The sequence below is a fragment of the Microchirus variegatus genome, assembly GCF_963457635.1.
Source record: "Microchirus variegatus genome assembly, chromosome: 17".
Taxonomy (NCBI): domain Eukaryota; kingdom Metazoa; phylum Chordata; class Actinopteri; order Pleuronectiformes; family Soleidae; genus Microchirus; species Microchirus variegatus.
This window is the reverse complement of record NC_139818.1, coordinates 7,356,573-7,374,496: the sequence shown is the minus strand read 5'-3', so window position 1 is coordinate 7,374,496 and position 17,924 is coordinate 7,356,573. Positions and strand designations below refer to the sequence as shown.

The 17,924-nt window shown below is 42.4% G+C and overlaps 1 protein-coding gene across 1 annotated transcript in view; it reads left to right on the top strand.

The window, feature by feature from the left end:
* Nucleotides 1-17,924, top strand: part of LOC310938833 (alpha-tectorin-like) — a gene marked incomplete at both ends in the record, with an annotated part of 24,434 nt that extends 6,510 nt beyond the window's left edge. Inside the window, 18 exons of the mRNA XM_083903458.1 lie at nucleotides 1,801-2,201; nucleotides 2,293-2,869; nucleotides 2,956-3,539; nucleotides 5,022-5,574; nucleotides 5,660-6,255; nucleotides 6,421-6,578; nucleotides 6,967-7,367; nucleotides 7,460-7,656; nucleotides 8,502-8,897; nucleotides 8,997-9,280; nucleotides 9,366-9,643; nucleotides 9,770-9,889; nucleotides 14,247-14,431; nucleotides 14,552-14,715; nucleotides 15,231-15,482; nucleotides 15,588-15,747; nucleotides 17,155-17,245; nucleotides 17,821-17,924. Of these exons, the coding sequence (XP_083759584.1) occupies nucleotides 1,801-2,201; nucleotides 2,293-2,869; nucleotides 2,956-3,539; nucleotides 5,022-5,574; nucleotides 5,660-6,255; nucleotides 6,421-6,578; nucleotides 6,967-7,367; nucleotides 7,460-7,656; nucleotides 8,502-8,897; nucleotides 8,997-9,280; nucleotides 9,366-9,643; nucleotides 9,770-9,889; nucleotides 14,247-14,431; nucleotides 14,552-14,715; nucleotides 15,231-15,482; nucleotides 15,588-15,747; nucleotides 17,155-17,245; nucleotides 17,821-17,924 (5,501 nt within the window). The remainder of the gene's footprint in view (nucleotides 1-1,800; nucleotides 2,202-2,292; nucleotides 2,870-2,955; nucleotides 3,540-5,021; nucleotides 5,575-5,659; nucleotides 6,256-6,420; nucleotides 6,579-6,966; nucleotides 7,368-7,459; nucleotides 7,657-8,501; nucleotides 8,898-8,996; nucleotides 9,281-9,365; nucleotides 9,644-9,769; nucleotides 9,890-14,246; nucleotides 14,432-14,551; nucleotides 14,716-15,230; nucleotides 15,483-15,587; nucleotides 15,748-17,154; nucleotides 17,246-17,820) is intronic.

Genomic DNA, 17,924 nt, shown 5'->3' with positions numbered 1-17,924 from the left:
GCTTGGTAGGTGCCAACACTCCTGGTCCTTCTCCGTGTTCTTCAACTTCAGCATGGTCATTGCTGAAGATTTTCTTCATGAAGTCTACAAAGTGGTCTTTCATCTCTGGCTTCTTCTTCAGAGTTCGGCGGAGGGACATGAGGCGATTGAGCGCATGTTGCCGATTGTTGGGCAGGCACTGTCTGGAGCTACGAAATGGCTAAGCTACCCAACTGTTAGAGCTGTATAATGCGAAGAAAGGTTTCATCTTCGACTGAAGGCAACATTTTCATAAAGAGCTTTACAATGTTCACCTGCAAACTTTTCCTTCACATGCATGCTACTCCCACATTGTTGGGAGGCCGTCCATTTTCCAAGATGTTAGTCTTGAAGGCATTCATTGTGAGACAGATGTCACCTATAATAACCCACCCCAAGTCTAAAGGGTCAAAGGGAGAATTGGGTGGCCCATTATGCTGACTGTGTACCTTATGGGCACAAATTATGTCCTGCTGCAACAGCAGGATTTCAGCTGAGGAGTCAAGTGGTGGGATTTTGGCAGCTATTGCTTTCAAATGGTCATGGTGAATTGCTTGCCCTCCTCCAAATTGCATCGGTGGTGCCAGAGCATATCTTAAGGGTATAAGAGGATGCACCTCTCTGGATCCCGAATGTGTCAAAGAAGGCAGCCTTCGTCAGCGATAGATTGCTCTGGTCGTCCAACATCACATACATTTTCTTTTGTGAGGATAGGCGTTGATCAGAATTATCTTTGAACAGGATTTACCTCGAAAGTTCTCCCCACAGACCTCTGTGCAACTTGAAGTGGCAACCTTCAATGCTCTGTGGTTGGTGAGATTGACCTCTTAGCAGCCCAGGAGGGTGGGCAAAAACATGACGATTGCTATTTCATTCTGAACAGTGTATGTCAACTTTACAGTCCTTGGCTTGATGGGTAGTTGCAGCGCAGCATTTGAAACATATGAAATGCTCTTTAAGAAATCGTTTCCACTCAAGTGGTTTTTCCCTGAAAGCCCTACATTTATTTAGGGGGTGTGAATGGGGCACTGCTTATTTGTGTTTTCTTGAAGTTTAGTTGCTGACTTGTATTTTGTTTACTGAGACAGGGGTCTTCCACAACTTTGCCTGAGGGCGCTCAACTCTTTGATATGTGTTGTTAGATCTCTTCACCACGTGCAGCATTATTGTCAACTGACCACATTTAATGTGACCACTAGATGGCGATAACAACAACAAATGAAACTGAAACGCACAACAAATTAAACTGAAATTCTAAGGAGGGCAGAATACATTAGTTATAATGCAGATTTAAATGCCGCACCATTGACTCCCAGAGACACTGATCTTCCCTAGAAGTGAATTTTGCCACATTTATCCAATGACCATCTAGCCAACAGGTTGGTTTACAAAGCGATGTAAAATTCAGCTTTCAGTCAAAAAAGGCTGTGTATTTCAGTGGCATTCTTACTGTAGACTTAAGCAGTTATAGATGTTTAAGTTTAGCCTTCTTAAGTGGATTACATATGTTCTTCCTTGTGTCTTTGCTGAGAGCCATGTTTTCGGGGAGAGCAAGTCTCATTGTCTGGTTCAAGGCACATTAAGTGCACACTGCACAGTCCTCATACAACCACACCACAGAAAAGCTGAATTATCCATTTAAATGAAGCAGTAATGGGTGGTTGAATCCAGAAGTTGGCCATTATGTAAAAACTGCTATAAAACACCAACAATGTGAGCGTGCCAGTGCATATTAGTATGCAGATACAGTAAGTGACACTGATTCCTGTGTTTTCTTTAAAGGTGAATCTGTGCAGCTGGGAGCCTCATTCTGGACCGACAGGACCTGTGCACAGAAGTGCACCTGCACCACAGCAGGACTGCGCTGTCTCTCGGAGCCCTGCTCCTTTTCCCAAATCTGTCAACCAGCTGCTTTTCAGTTCACTTGCCAGACGGTGCGGAAGCGCACCTGCACCATAAGTGGTGATCCACATTATTACACTTTCGATGACAAAGTGTTTCACTTTCAAGGAACCTGCACATACGTTATTTCAGAGCAATGCACTGGTGGGCTGCCTTACTACCGGGTAGAGGCTAAGAATGAGAACCGGGGCAGCACTCGAGTCTCCTGGACAGAACTGGTTAGAGTGTTTGTTTACAATGAAACTATTGAGCTCGTCAAAGGAAATCATGGTAAAGCCAAGGTTAGTAATTCGGAGTTCGGTTAAAAACAGTATTTATATGTCACTAAACAAATGTATGTTTGATTCAGCAGACATGTTTGTGTGTTGACAGGTCAACGGAAACTTTGCTGCCACACCGTTGTACCTCAACAACGGCACAATCCAAGTCTATCAGTCAGGATTTTCTATGGTCATCAGCACTGATTTTGGCTTGGAGGTTTCTTTTGACAAGTATTTTTTCGTCAGAATCAATGTGCCCTTCACTTATCAGAACGCAACATGTGGTCTGTGTGGGAACTTCAACAATGACCCCAGAGATGATTTTAAAACACCCGAAGGTGAAATTGTGAGTTCCGATGTGGTTTTTGCTGAAAGCTGGCGAGCTAAATGGTACAATGAGATTGGATGTGAGCCTCCGTGTGAAGGTCAGGACTGTGCTGTCTGTACTGAACATCAGACAGCTTTATACAGCAATTCAGACCATTGTGGGCTCCTCCTAAACACCTCAGGACCCTTTGCAGCTTGCCATCGGCAGCTTCCCCCACAAATGTTTGTGGAGAGTTGTGTGTATGATCTGTGTGTGGGAGGAGGATACCAGCCCATGCTGTGTCAAGCCCTGCATGTTTATGCCAGTCAGTGTCAGCAACTTGGTATCCAGGTGCCAAGCTGGAGAAGACCAGGCTTCTGTGGTATGTCTGTCAGTTAATCAACATTGTTTCCAAATATAATTTCAACATTTTCCTATAGTCAAAGTTAATTTTGTCTGTTTTTCTAGAAATCCCCTGCCCAGCCAACAGTCACTTTGATCCCCAAGGCACAGGATGTCCAGCAACATGTGTCAATCCAAATTCCACCCAAAACTGCCCTCTCCCTCCCCAGGAGAGCTGTATCTGCAACTCAGGGTACATCCTCAGTGCTGGGGTCTGCGTCCCTCATGCCGACTGTGGCTGCAGCTTTGAGGGTCATTACTACACCTCTGGAGAAACTGTGATACTAGATGAGGACTGTGGGAGACGCTGTAGCTGCCAGTATGGCTCCATGACCTGTCGCTCACATAGCTGTAGTCCACTTGAAGTGTGTAGGGTGGAGGAAGGAGAAAGAGGATGTAGACCTAAGAGCTATTCATCATGCTGGATAAAGGGCCCAGGGTCGTATAAAACGTTTGATGGACTGACATACAGGTATCCTGGGGCGTGTCAGCTGACTCTTGCCAAAGTGATGAGAGTGTTAAATAACACTGAGTTTAAGGTGATAGCAGAAAAAGTGCCACGAGGACATCAGAGTTTTTCTAGGTTGCTTAAGTTCGAGGCAGCAGGAATGCATGTCTCCATTGAGATGGCAAACAACAGCATTGTTCAGGTAAGGGATTACAAACCTTTTAAAAATTCTTATGATGTGTTCAGACATGCACTGAACCCAGACATTTTCAAGAGATTGACCAGAGGGGCTGTATGCAACAATGCAAAGGCTGCAGAAGTTGCTCTAGAAATAATAATAATGGATAATATGGATAATATGAGTTGTAAAACATTTAAAAATCCCTAGTTTGGACAAATGTTACTTCACTTTGCTGTAGAGAGGGCAACATCGAGAGTCAATTCTAGAGTCTGTTGGGGCCCTAAGCAAAAATTCCCAGGGGACCCTTCCGACCAGTCTTCATGATGTTATAAATAATCTGACACCAACGAAAAATGTATGAACAAATGAATGAAATAACATGGAAAAACCTTGCAATTTTGAAAGTAAATAAAGAATGTGAAAATATAAATATATAAAAACAATAACAATAAACAATAGAATACTGTAAGTAACTTAAAAAAAACTTATATAAACTTAGGGAATTAATATATATATATATATTACACTGTAAATAACTCACATTATGAACGTATAAACAAAATATAAAGTATAGAAGTGAAATAGTTTTCTTGGGGGTACTAAACCTGAAGACTCTCTTATCTTATCTCATCGGCACCTTTTAAGCACTGCTTCTACTAGTTTACTGAGATGTCATTGGAAATCGCCCTCTGTTGTTTAAGGGGGACAGGTATACGGCGGGTCATAGCACATATTTGATACATTTCAGTAAAAACAGCCCCCAGTATCTGAGTGTCGGGGCCCCCTATCGGCTCGGGGGAAAGCAGTTGCCTGCCTTGCCTGTTCACAAGCTGCGCGTCTGGCAACACCAAGGCAGCACTCACTATTCTGGCTCAAGAGCTACATTGGCACTGGCCAATGGGTTGTGGGTTGGTTGAGACAAATAGTCTGTGACACAAAAAAGACAAGTTCAACACAGGAAGAAAAAGGACAGGGTACATCTACAATACACAGTCATTTAATAAAGAAAACATTCAATCCCAGGTTCAAACAGATTTCTGACCAATGGGAATGTGCATTTACGCCCAGATCAAATGAAATTGCATGCACATGGGTTTTCATCAGCTTTAGCTCCGATCATCATCATTGAGAACAAATATGATTGATTTCAACAATGGTATCATTGAGAGACTGATGTAAAGACTAACTCATTTTGTTTCTGGTCTATCAGTGACACAATTCAGGCATGGGTGCCAAGGAGGGGGGAAAAACATACAGGGTAGAACAACCACTTGCAATAGGAATAGGAGTAAATTACTTTTTTGCAATAGATGCAGTCTGGGAACCCAATGAATCCAATGGGAAGAGCAGACTTTTGAAAAAGCCTGAACCAAGTTCTTTGGAGACTGTCTGGAGTTCATGTCTGAAAACATTTGCGATGTGATATGTGCACTGTATTTGAATAATTTGAACCCTTCTTTGATTGCTTTTAACTGCAATCTATGAAACTGAATTGCCCCATAGGTTGACGATCAGCTGATCAGACTCCCTTTCAGCTCTGTATCCAACCGAATCCAAATCTACCACAGCAGCGTTCACAGCATCATTATTCGCACCTCCTTCGGTGTGACTGTGCAGACAGTCTGGCCTCACTTTGTGCGAATCACTGCTCCCGGTGTCTATAGTGGCTCACTGGGTGGACTCTGTGGTGACTACAATGGTCACTCATATGATGACTTCCGCACACCCAGTGGCATTCTGGTCAACAGCTCTCAGGAATTTGGAGACAGCTGGCGAGATGGCTCCCTCGCTGTACACTGTGTTGAAAGTGGAAATATTAATTCAACGACAAACTATAATTCTACTGAGTACTGTGGAATTCTTAACTCACAAAATGGGCCATTTACTCAGTGTTGGGCTGTGGTAGACCCACAGCCGCATGTGGAACTGTGCATCAAGACTCTTGAAGCCTCTAGCGATCCAACATCAGCACGATGTGAAGCCCTACGAGATTATGCACTAATATGTCAACAGAACCGTGTAGTCCTGCAACATTGGAGGAATGCAACTGGCTGTGGTAAGCACTCTTCCTCCACTTAAATTTATTTTGTGTGTGATAAATCTATATCGTGACAATATTCTCTCAACTTTTTTCTCTCTAGAACAAGTCTGCCCACTAAATAGCCACTACGAGCTCTGTGGAACCCCTTGTCCCTCCACCTGTCCCAGCCTCTCTTTCCCTTTCACCTGTGATGCAGTGTGTCAGGAGGGGTGCCAGTGTAATGATGGTTTTGTCCTCAATGGCAACCAGTGTGTGCCGCCAACATCCTGTGGATGCCATCACAATGGACGCATTCGGCACGATGGTGAGCAGTTCTGGGATGGTGACTGTCAGAGCTCATGTGTCTGTAATGGCACCACTGGGACAGTGTACTGCACCCCAGGCTCTTGTGGTCCCCAGGAGTCCTGCCGTGTGGTCGGGGGTGAGTTTGGCTGCCATCCAAACCCTCATGGTACCTGCTCTGCTTCTGGAGACCCCCACTATGTGACATTTGATCGTAAGGCTTATGACTTCCAGGGAACCTGTCGCTATGTTCTGGCAACCCTTTGTGACATCACTGGTGGACTCCACCAATTTTCAGTGGAAGCTAAGAATGAGCTATGGAATGGGTTGCCAGTTTCAATCGTAGCTGAAGTTTTTGTCAAAGTGTGGGGTTACCAACTGCACATTTCAAGGGAAAGACATGGTGAAGTTCAAGTAAGTTAATATAAGCTCTATATTATATATATATATATATATATATATATGTATGTATATATATATATATATATATATAAGCTTTAATCAAGTTGCAACAAGCGATTGCCATTTCAGTTACTAAATGGAGCAATGACAAGTGCATTTTTCCAACTTCTTTTTTAGGTCAATGGATTTACCAGAAATCTACCAGTCCTCTTGAATGGAAGTCATGTTTCAATCTATGCAAGTGGATCCCGTGTATTCATTAGTACTAATTTTGGCTTAAATGTTACCTATGATGGCTCTAGTACAGTGTCTCTCTCTGTACCTCCCAATTACAGGTACCTTCCTTCATTGACCTAAAAAAATGGAATGCTGTGACGTGTTTAAATGTTTTTTTGAAGTGTGGTTTTACAAGTTAGTGCTAAGAGTGCCAAGAACTAGCATGAGGAAGGGAGGCAGACTCTATGAGTAAGGTCTCTAGAAACACAACTTATGTATATTCTTAGAATATGTTCTCCAGAACATGTATGTCCTGCATCAAAGCCCATAGAGACAATCAGCAATTTACCATCACAGCACACAGGAGTTGCTGATTCACTGTTGTCCCTTTCATGAAGATGTTATTTTGTGATCTATATCATCTAAATTAACCTAAGTGACACAAACTTGTGAAACAAGAAAGGTAGCTCCCATGTTCACAGTGCTTGATTGATGTCATCTTCACAGAGGAAAAACATGTGGACTTTGTGGAAACTTCAATGGAAACCACACTGACGACTTCCGCATTCCATCTGGATCAATAGTCAACACTCCGGATGACTTTGGGAAAGCTTGGAAGGTGGGGGGTAACTACACCTGCAGTGACGGCTGTGGTTCCTCATGTCCGAAGTGCACCGATGAGCTCCCTGCAAGAGCTCAGTGTGCAGTGATCACAGCAATCGATGGCCCCTTCAGCTTCTGCCATGAGCACGTGGACCCGACGCCATATTTCAATGACTGTGTGTTTGACGTTTGTGTGTCGGGAAATCAGGGCAACGATCTCCTGTGCAAAGCCATCGAAGCCTATGTCAGTGCCTGTCAGTTGGCTAATGTTCGTGTCTACCCTTGGAGACAGAATACCACCTGCAGTAAGTCAACCAGGCATTGCATTGCTGAAAAGCTAATTAAACAGCCATCTGTTTCAAACTAAATGACACATTGTCTCTCTACACTCATTAAGGCCTGAGCTGTCCGGCCAACAGCCATTATGAGCTGTGTGGCACCGACTGTGGTCACACCTGTACCAGCCTTGTTGATGCCAGCTGTGACCACGTTTGCTCTGAGGGATGTTTCTGTGATGAGGACTTTGTCAGGAGTGGGACAACATGTGTCTCTGTGGAAAACTGTGGTTGTCAATATGATGGCTTCTACTATAAAGTAAGTCATGTCCCAATAATTACTAAATATGTAAATTACTTGAGGTGTGTTCTCTGCGTGAGCCTTTAGCAGTGCTGCACAGTAAAACAGACTTAATATGAGCATGCATGCATCCTGACTATTTGATCACATTTTGTCCCAATCCTTCGGAATAATAATATAATCACAAAATATAATCACAAAACCCTTTCTATGAGGTGGTTCCAGGACACCTTACCAGTTTTGTTTTGCATGAATCAGTGCAATACGTGAATTTATGTGAAGCCACAACCACAATAATAACATCATCTTCATCGTGATTTCTTTTTGCTCTCTGTGTGTGTCTCTGTGTCACATAAACACACTTGTTTTTATATCTCAGTGAGGACACTGTATAGACATAAAGCATTCTCTAGCCCCTTTCCCTAACCTTAACCATCACAACTAAGTGTGATGTGACTCATTCTAACCCTAACCCCAAAACCAGTACTTAACACTTTGAAGTTGTGGGGCCCAGACAAAATCCCACAAAGTCCCACAAGGTCAAAATGTCCTCACAGAGATAGGTTTGTACACTTTTTGGACCTCACAAAGATATATTTACATGTTTACACACGCATGCACGCACGCACGCACACACACACATTCACATAGACTCACACATACAAATACTAGCATCAAGACACATAGCACAATCAGACTAATATTCAAATGGGTTCTGTGGCTGACTGTCACTTCTGTCCTACTTCCTCAGCCTCACTCTTCACACCAGAAAGCTACATCCATTTGTTATACACGGTCTATGCTTTGAAGTAGATTTGTATTTGTATTTTATCTGTTCCTTTATTATTCCTGATATATCCTAGGCTGGTGAGTATTTCTGGACAGAAGGTTGCTCCCAGCGATGTGAATGCCGTGGCCCCAGTGACCTGCTCTGCACAGCTGCATCTTGCACTCCTGCACAAGAGTGCACCATCAGAGACGGCCACCTGGGTTGCTTTGATTCAATGTCCACCTGCACCGTGTTCGGGGACCCACACTACATCACCTTTGATGGGGCACTGGTCAATTTCCAGGGCACATGCTCTTACATCATCGCTGAGAGTGTAAGCCACAGGAGCAATGAAACCCAGTTCCAAGTAATTGCCACCAATAAGCGCCGTGGTAACAACCTTGTGTCCTTTGTATCAACTGTGGCTATATATATATCAAAACAACAAGAAAGCATGTACATCGAGATTGGACCAAACAAAAGAGTTAAGGTAACAATTTCATAATCATATACTGTATATGTATATAAAACTTCAGTCTGGTGTAAGAGGTGCTCACAAAAACCTGTGCCTGTTCTCTCATCTCTTCAGATAAACGGAAGTGATGAGTCTTCTACAAATGCCACCCGAGGCTTAGCTCAAGTTGTTAGGCAGGGAAGCTTTGTAGTGGTCGATGCTAATGACCTGGTGGTCCAGTTTGATAGTCAGAGAATTTTATTGGTAAGAGTCTCCCAAGATCGTCAAAACAGAGTCACTGGAATGTGTGGAAATTTCAACAGTGATCTCGCAGATGACAAAGTTTTGCCCAATGGCACTCTGGCACAAAATGACAACCAGTTTGGACACAGCTGGAAGGCACCCACGAGCCAACCAGGGTGAGCCGTTGTGAAGAGTGGTATACAATGAATAGTATGGATTGTACACGAGTTATTGATGACAGCTCGATGTGTTGTTTTCTAGATGTGGATCCGAAGATGGGGATGTTGATGAAGGATTGAATGATTGTACCTTCAGGGAAGAGTACACTGCCCTCTGTAGTGTTATCACAAACACTACTGGCCCATTCAGGACCTGTCACCCGCACTCTGACCCCCAGCATTATTTCACCTCCTGTGTCTTTGATCTCTGCCTCTACACTCCAGCCAATGGCATGCTGTGTAGTGCTATTGCAGCCTATGAGAGAACTTGCTCAGTTTTGGGACTGGAGATTCCTGAGTGGCGTCCAGCACTGCAATGTGGTATGTAAACAGTGGGTTGATAATTATTAATATGTCTGTTGGTGGTTGTTGATGACTCTTGGTACAGTATTTTCCCTCTTATCCATTTTGTTTTATTTTATACACACCTTTCTCTCATTGGTGCAGCTGAGTCAGACCCATGTGAGCAGCTGGACTGCTGGGATCATGAATGGTGTGGTGAGAAAGACGACGTTTACGGCTGCTTCTGTGATGAAAATCACCATCGGCCCAACAATGAGAGTTATGGTAAGAACAAGATATCTTTTTTTCAGTATTTATTCATGTAGGCCGTGCATTAGTTCCTGCAGGACATGGTAGTCCTATGCATCTGCTGACTATTAGTCACTGGCAAAGCTTTGCCACCACCAAAACTTACATTTACACTTACACAATACTAGTTGCGTCTGTGTGTCTGTCTGTCTGTGACAGGCATATCTCCCTGACCTTTAGTCAGATTGCCCTAAGACTTTGGATATGGGTTGAGCATCGCCCGATGGTGTGCATCCTTGATTTTCAAAGTTTTTGGAGGAATTTTAATTTTCACTGATTTACTGCTGCACTTTCGCTGATTCATACGAATACGAAAAACTTTATTGTCCATAAAGTGAACATTTGTCTTTGGTTCCACCACAGCAAACATATAGACAAAAAACATTAAAAACTAGACATTAAAACACAATACACATGACATGACCAGAAAAAGGACTACAGATTTCATATGGCCTCCAAAGTCATGGGTACAATATTATAAATTAGAAGGTATAAAACGCCTTCCTGATTCCCCATGTAGAGGGTGGGAGGAGGGGCCCACAGTTGGTGTAGTGTTTAGCACTCTTGCCTTTGCAGCAAGAAGATCCGGGTTCCCGGGTTTGAGCCCCGCTTTGAACAACTTCTGAACAAGGGCCTTCTCCCTCGTGCGTGGGTTTTCTCTGGGTTCTCAGGCTTCCTCCCACAGTCTAAAAACATGCGCTATGGGGATTAGTCAAGTCAAGTCAAGTCAAGTTTATTTATAAAGCACATTTAAAAACAACCTCAGTTGAACCAAAGTGCTGCACAGTTATTTGAACACAAAACAACCACACACAACACGACAACAAATAAAAACAATAAAGGAATAGTAAGAGCTTAGTTTAAGACAAAAACTAAAATTAGAATTAAAAACAAATAAAATAAAAGTAAAAATAAAATAAATAAAATAGGAAAGCCAAGGATTCTCGTCTAGCTGGGACTGAACGCCAGGGTAAAAAGATAGGTTTTTAGTAGTGTTTTAAAGTGCTCAACAGACTGTGCAGCTCTAACCTGGAAAGGTAGGCTGTTCCACAGCTTGGGGGCCGCCACTGAGAAGGCTCTGTCCCCACGAGTAGAGTCTGGACCGTGGTACTGCCAGAAGCAGCTGGTTTGTTGACCAAAGTGCTCTGGAGGTACTGTGAGGCTGTACAAGCTCTGATAAGTACGATGGTACCAGACCATTCAAACACTTAAAAACAATTAATAAAACCTTGAACTGGATCCTAAAATGAACAGGCAGCCAGTACAAAGATGCAAGGACAGGACTGATGTGATCACGCCGTTTCTTTCCAGTCAGCAGGCGGGCGGCTGCGTTTTGGACCACCTGTAAAAAGATTAGGTGAATTGGTCACTCTAAATTGACCGTAGGTGTGAGAGTGTGAGTGAATGGTTGTTATGTGGTCCTGTGATGGACTGGTGAACTGTCCAGGGTGTACCCCGCCTATTGCCCAATGTCAGCTGAGATAGACACAGCAGTGCAGTGGTGGAGGATAAAGCGGTAGATACTTAATGGATGGATGGATGGAGGGTCACTAATGATCTGCTTTATTTCTGCATTTTTCCTTGTATATAGTGTTTAAGTGTCTTTGTGTTTTTTCATAAGATTTTTTAAGCCATGCTATCCTTTGTAGTTTGTTTTTTCTTTGGATATTAAGGTTACCATACCACACAATCATGTTAAAGGATAGGACACTTCCCACTAGGCTTTTGTATACTGTTTGGAGGATATCTTTGCTCACTCCAAAGTTCTTCAGCTTTCATAATAGGCAGACCCGTTAGGAGCAGCTCTTAAATATAAAATCTGTGTTTTCCCCAAAAATAAGTTTATCATCTAAGGTACCCAGATATTTAAAATCATTTACAAAATCCACTGTCTGTCCTAGTAGTGTTATTGGCTGTATCCCACCCATGTCATTTTGAATAACAAACCCCTTTGTTTTGCTAACATTAATCTCAAGGAAGCTAGTTTGACTCCATTTAAGTAAGCTTGATACATGATTGAAATAAGAACCACTACCATCTGCATATTTTAGTAGACTCAAGTGCTCATGTTGAATTTTAAACTCATTGGTATAAATAGAAAATAGTAAAGGTGATAGAATTGTTCCTTGTGGTGCCCTGGTATTTAACATTATTTCCGCTGACACACTATTACTACCACTACTCCTTAAACACACTCTTTGGGGGTGGTTGGAAATAAAATCTCTTACCCAATGAATAATGCCTCCATTAACCCCTAGATCCACAAGTCTCTGCAGCAGAATATGTATTTGCATTGTATTAAAAGCTGATGTGAAATCTATAAACAATACCCTGACATAGTGATTAGTTACTTGAAGATGCTTAGCTACTGTATTAAACAGGGTTACAGTTGCGTCATCGGTGCCCCTATTTGCTTTGTATACAAACTGTAAATCATCCAGAGAGCAGCATACAGAAGATTTTATATGTTTACTCACAACGCTTTCTTTTACATAAAATTGAGGTAAGTGCAATAGGTCTAAAATCATTTAATTCTGAGGCCCCACACTTCTTAGGAACAGGTACAATGTTAGACAATTTCCATGATTTCTGAACTGTATATGTTTGCAAAAGTAACCGAAATAATTTAGTTAAAACACCCTTTAGTTGGTGAGCACACACTTTAAGAACTGTCGCCCTAAGGCCATCTGGTTACCTTATGGGGTTTGATGCAAGACAGACTACGAGCGATTCCATATTCTGTGAGAATTATTGGGTCATATTCTGGGATCACGTAACACACCTCTTTGCACTTCATATTGAAGTTGTTCTTATCAAAGCAGCTAAAAAACATATTTATGTCATTGGCAAAGGATGGCGAGAGTGTAAGATGGGACGGGAGAGCACATTTCTGCTTCACTTCTCTGCCCATCCTATGTCCTTAGTCCTTGGGTTTTCCTGTTTCAATTTTTCCCTATATCGAGGGAGTAGGTGTACAACGTTGTGGTCGGATTTTCCCAGAGCTGGCCTGCAGATGGTTCTGTAAGCATCTTGTATATTTACCGTAACATTTGTTAAAAGTTCGATTTGACGAGTGTGGCAATTCACATATTGTTGAAGTGTAGGCAGGTGGCTTGACAGATCGCATGAGTAAAAGTCTCCCGGGACGAAGACCGCGATTCATCACGCTATACCAGGCAGGCAGCGGCTCATCAGCAGCAGCTGTGCTGTCTGGGGCGGGGAGGTGGGAGTGAAAAGGCAGTCCTCACAGTGGGTGAGACATTTTCACACGGTTCAGCGCAGAACATGGTGTTATCCTGAAACGACGAGGTGTCCATTCACCAATTCACGAGCACATATTTATTTTTGCATAAACATGCTATTACTTTGTGGCTAACTTGGCGAACCTGTTTCCAAAGGTAAGCTAGCGAGGCTACTTAGCATTAGCATTGGGCTAACATAATACAAACACTGTGCAACCTCATTAGGCACAACGCAAAGATTTTCATTTTCAATTCTGTTGTAGCTACGCTAACGTTAATTGAAAATTAAAACATTTGCGTTGTGCTTAATCAGGTTGCACAGTGTTTGTATTATGTTAGCCTTTACGTTCCTTATCATGCATTACCATAACTGACAAATCTTCTTCAGCTCCCTATAGGAATACATACTTCCTTCGGGCACTGCACTAGTTCTTAAGAAATGTAGACTTATGCTGGTATTGATTTTATTAGGCAAGCCTTTTATTTATTAGGCAAGCCTTTTATTTATTAGGCAAGCCTTTTATTAAGTGGCTGGGACACAAGGGACAACAGGTGACGGGACAATCAATATGTATATGTATGTATATTTTATTTTCCTGTCACTTATAGCAAATGTCAAGTCAAAAGTCAAAGTCATTTTATTTTGTTTCCCCAGGGAGAAATGTGTCTTGGGTAACAGGAAGTTACTGCATAAAAAAACATACAGACATAAAAAACACAGTCCGAGCACAAAAAGTACAAACATACACCAAACATTTGGGTTTCTGTGCAAATTACCATCTATGTGCTTGTGCAAAAAAGCTATCCAACATTCATTCTGTTCTACCTTGCATGCCTAACAAACCCTCCTTCATGTGTACACAGTCCTTCATGCATCCAGTCCGTTTATTTATACATTCCTTAATCCATTCCTCTATTTCTATACCCACATACATTCAACCTTAAAGTCTCTGCGCCGTCTCCGGCTGCACGAAATATTTTCCGTCACTCCGTCAAGGGACAACGAAGACGGCAAGGGCTGCCATTGGTCCTCAGGACAGGCCGAGCCAAGCTGTGTTGTCTTTTGTCATCATGTTGTCTTTCCTTCATAGACTCATCCACCACATGTGTCAGTAGCGCTGGCACCTTGTCCCTTTCCCGCTGCCAGCTGTTTGAAGCCGGCTTCCACTCTGATGATCTACACCTGCGGGACCCCTCCTGCAAAGGGACTGTGCGGGACGGACGACTGGTGTTCCACTTTAACAATGATGACCAGCTGTGTGGGACAGCTCTCAGGGTATAGTCCATATGCACAGAATCTACAGAGCATGGTCACAATTTTCAGTTAAATAAAACCCACATTTCAAAAAAGCACATTACTTTAAACATTAACTCTCCTATTGTGTTATTCTTACAGAGCAACGGGACCCATTTCATTTATGAGAATACCGTTCAGGGTGATGTAGACCCTCATGAGGGCCTCATCATCAGCCGTGAGAAGTCCATTCACCTGCACTTCTCCTGTGAATATCCTCTGTCCCAGGCTCTATCCATGGATGTGGGCATCAACCCTGTAGAGAGGTGATAACCACAGCGTCCTGCATGGAGGCTCTCCTGCTTTTTATTGTCATTGTTGTTTTTCTTTTTCTATCTAGGTGCATTTCCATCTGCCTGTTTTTTTAATGACTATTTTGAATGTGCTTATAAAAAACGAAAGAACTAAAAGTCCGCAAACTCCCAACATCTCCTTAAAATGTTGTATTTTGAAGCAGGAGCTAACTATGTCCACTCTAAAGCTCTGTCCTCAAAAACCAGATGCATAATTCCAAATACCTAATAACATCTGGACATGCATTATTGTACTCTTTATTATTTTCCTTATAGCTGAAATTCAACCTTCCCCAATAAGGTTTTTCTATTACTTGGTAATTGTTATCGTTATACGATGGTTTTACCACTGTAATGTGACATCTTACACATTTTTGTGTTTACTTTTCCAATTCAACCATCCTGAGGTGTTTATGTTCACACTATATCTACAGACAACCTTCTTTCCTCCATAGATTTAATGGTTTTTTTTTTTCTTCCTCCTGCAGCATTGTGAACAAGAGACTTCCTTCTGGCCAAGGTCGCTATCATTTGCGGATGATCCCCTTTGAAGACCCAGGCTTCCACGTTCCCCTGACCAGAAGCAGAAACTTAGAAATGGAAATAGACCAGCGGCTGTACATTGAAGTGCAGACGGTGGGAGTCGACAGGCGGCAGATCGCCACCATTTTGGACTCCTGCTGGGCAACGCCTTTCAATAATGCTACCTGCCCTGTCCGCTGGGATCTCATTAATACAGAGTAAAGCAGTTGTTCCAGTATAGTGTCCTTCTGTTTGTATTTCTGATTCTGATTCTGGTTTTACATGGAGGCTAGGTAACTTTTATGTCATTCCCTGTCTCCCAGGTGTCCTAATCCAGCAGATGGCACAGTAGAGCTGGTTGAAAATGGTGTCTCCACTGTGGCCCGTTTCTCCTTCAGGATGTTCACCTTTACCAACTATTCATCCATCTATCTGCACTGCCGGGTCCACCTTTGTCTTTTGGGACACAACAACTGCACAGCCGTATGTTCAAATTTGACTTATTTGTATTTGGAGTGCAAACGTGGAGGAAATATCATAAAGTTTGTCTAGTTGCTGTAAATTGCTTTTCGTGAAAAGCTTCAGCTGAAGAGTTTAAATCTTGATCCTGGTCTCACACAAGAGTGGCGATAAACATGTTGGCCTCTTTATCTTTGTCGTTTTAGTCAGGCTTCCTTCTTCTTCAGAACACCAGTTGATGAGATGATGATGTAGTAAGAAACTCCTCTGACACAAGACTCGTATCGAACAAAGGGAATTTTATTTGTCACAAGTGAAGCATCAGATTGAGTACTGCAGATGCCGAATCTCCGAACAACTCTGCCTGCTGGTGCAGAAACCTAGTTTTTAAGGATTCTCTGAGTTCCTTATCTTAAACCCCACATTTGGCGGTCACCCCTGTCTCCTACTTTTATGAGGGTAGCTTTCCCGTGAAACAAGTTGTGTCAGCCAAATCTATACATTCTCACGATTGTCTCAGGATCGATCCTCTCACAAACGTACACATATACAAGTTTTGACTTTGGTGTTATTTGGTCCAAACAGGAAACATCTGTACTTCTTTGACCGTATGCATTGTTCAGGAATGGCAGACAGCCTTCTGTTGCATCCAGGTTTTAGGTGATGCACCTGGGTGCAGACTAAACCCTTCCTGTTTGCCTCTCAATGCATACGCTTCACACAGTCAAGACAGAAATGAGCTGGGTCAGAATTAAACACAGCATGTAAGAACCAAAGATTAGGTGTGTTGATGTGTTCATCTTTGTTCATACACTTCATCTTGCCATTACACAGCCTTTTCCATCTTGAAATTATAGTTTTTGTCGCTAAGTAAAGTGCTAACTCCCTGCATCAAAAATGTGCAATTGTACAGCAATTGATCCTTGGTTGATCCTTCAGTTGAAGAGCTGATGTCTGGCCTGTGGACGGCCATGCTGGAGAGATGCACCACTGGCCCATTTTCACTGATGTGTGAAAAATAGGGGATCTTGAGAGACTGACTTGTATGGCCCTCTTTGTCTTTGAACAAAGGGCCATGTTGTCTCCATCCAAGATGCATGTTAACTCAAAATGTGTTTTGTATCATTGGTGTTTGAAATCCTTTCCTAGGATTAACCTTAATGACACAAACTTATGTCATCAAGGCAACAGTTCAACAGCAGCTCCTGTGTCCCCATGAGCTAAAAAGGCAGATTTGGTACAGGAAAGTGAGCAGTGTGCACAGTCTTAACCAGTGAGAGAAAAAGTAACAAGCATATTCTTGAAATTATCAGGGATTTAAGCAGGCATATATTTTTATTAGGTAAGCCTTTTGTTAAGTGCCATGTCTCCACTGGCAGCCATGTTGTATGTGATTGTCCGCAACTTTGAAATGTTGTTTTTTTTCTGCAGCACTGCTACCCTGGTCACACAAGAGTGGCGAGAGACGTTTCTCACCATGACAGTGCAGCCATCTCTTTGGGACCACTAATCTGGAAAAAAGGTAATGCTAAAATTGACTGCACTCTTTCCAGGGTACTCAAAGTTTTGAAAACATTTCAGTGCCAGTCAGGGCCCCAAGCTGAATTTGGGCCCCCCTCCCACCACCCTGGAATGGACTATTATTGAGAGAAATGTAACATTATTGTGCCATTTGGTGTTTATCTTAACCATAGAGGGAAGTAAAGCTGGTCTCACAATGTGTTTGAATAACGTAGTCATGTACATCTTCAGATGTTTTAACTGAATCACAGTGCTCTGTTTTATTACTGAATGCTGTGAATTCTATGGTGTATATTGTGATTTTTCATCATTCTGTATTTTATAAATATTTTATGAAAAATGATGGTATATGTCCAATAATGTTGGGTATTTTTAGTTATTTTGTCCACCTCGAACCCTGTTAAATGTACTGCTGCCTGTGCAGGCCAGGACACAAAAACTCACGTAATAAAAAGAACTATGGGCACTATAAATTGAGAGTAAGAAGTTGTTCATCTCTGTATCTTTGCCCTATAAATAATTAAATAAATAAAAATAACATATATAACATGTATATATTTTGATGCTCTCTTGCAGACGACTCGCAAAGACAAGCAAGTGGCACTCCAGGCCAAATGATCTCCATGGTGAACCTGCTCATCAGTTTGCTGACTGGCTGTTCTTTCAGTTACAGAAATTAG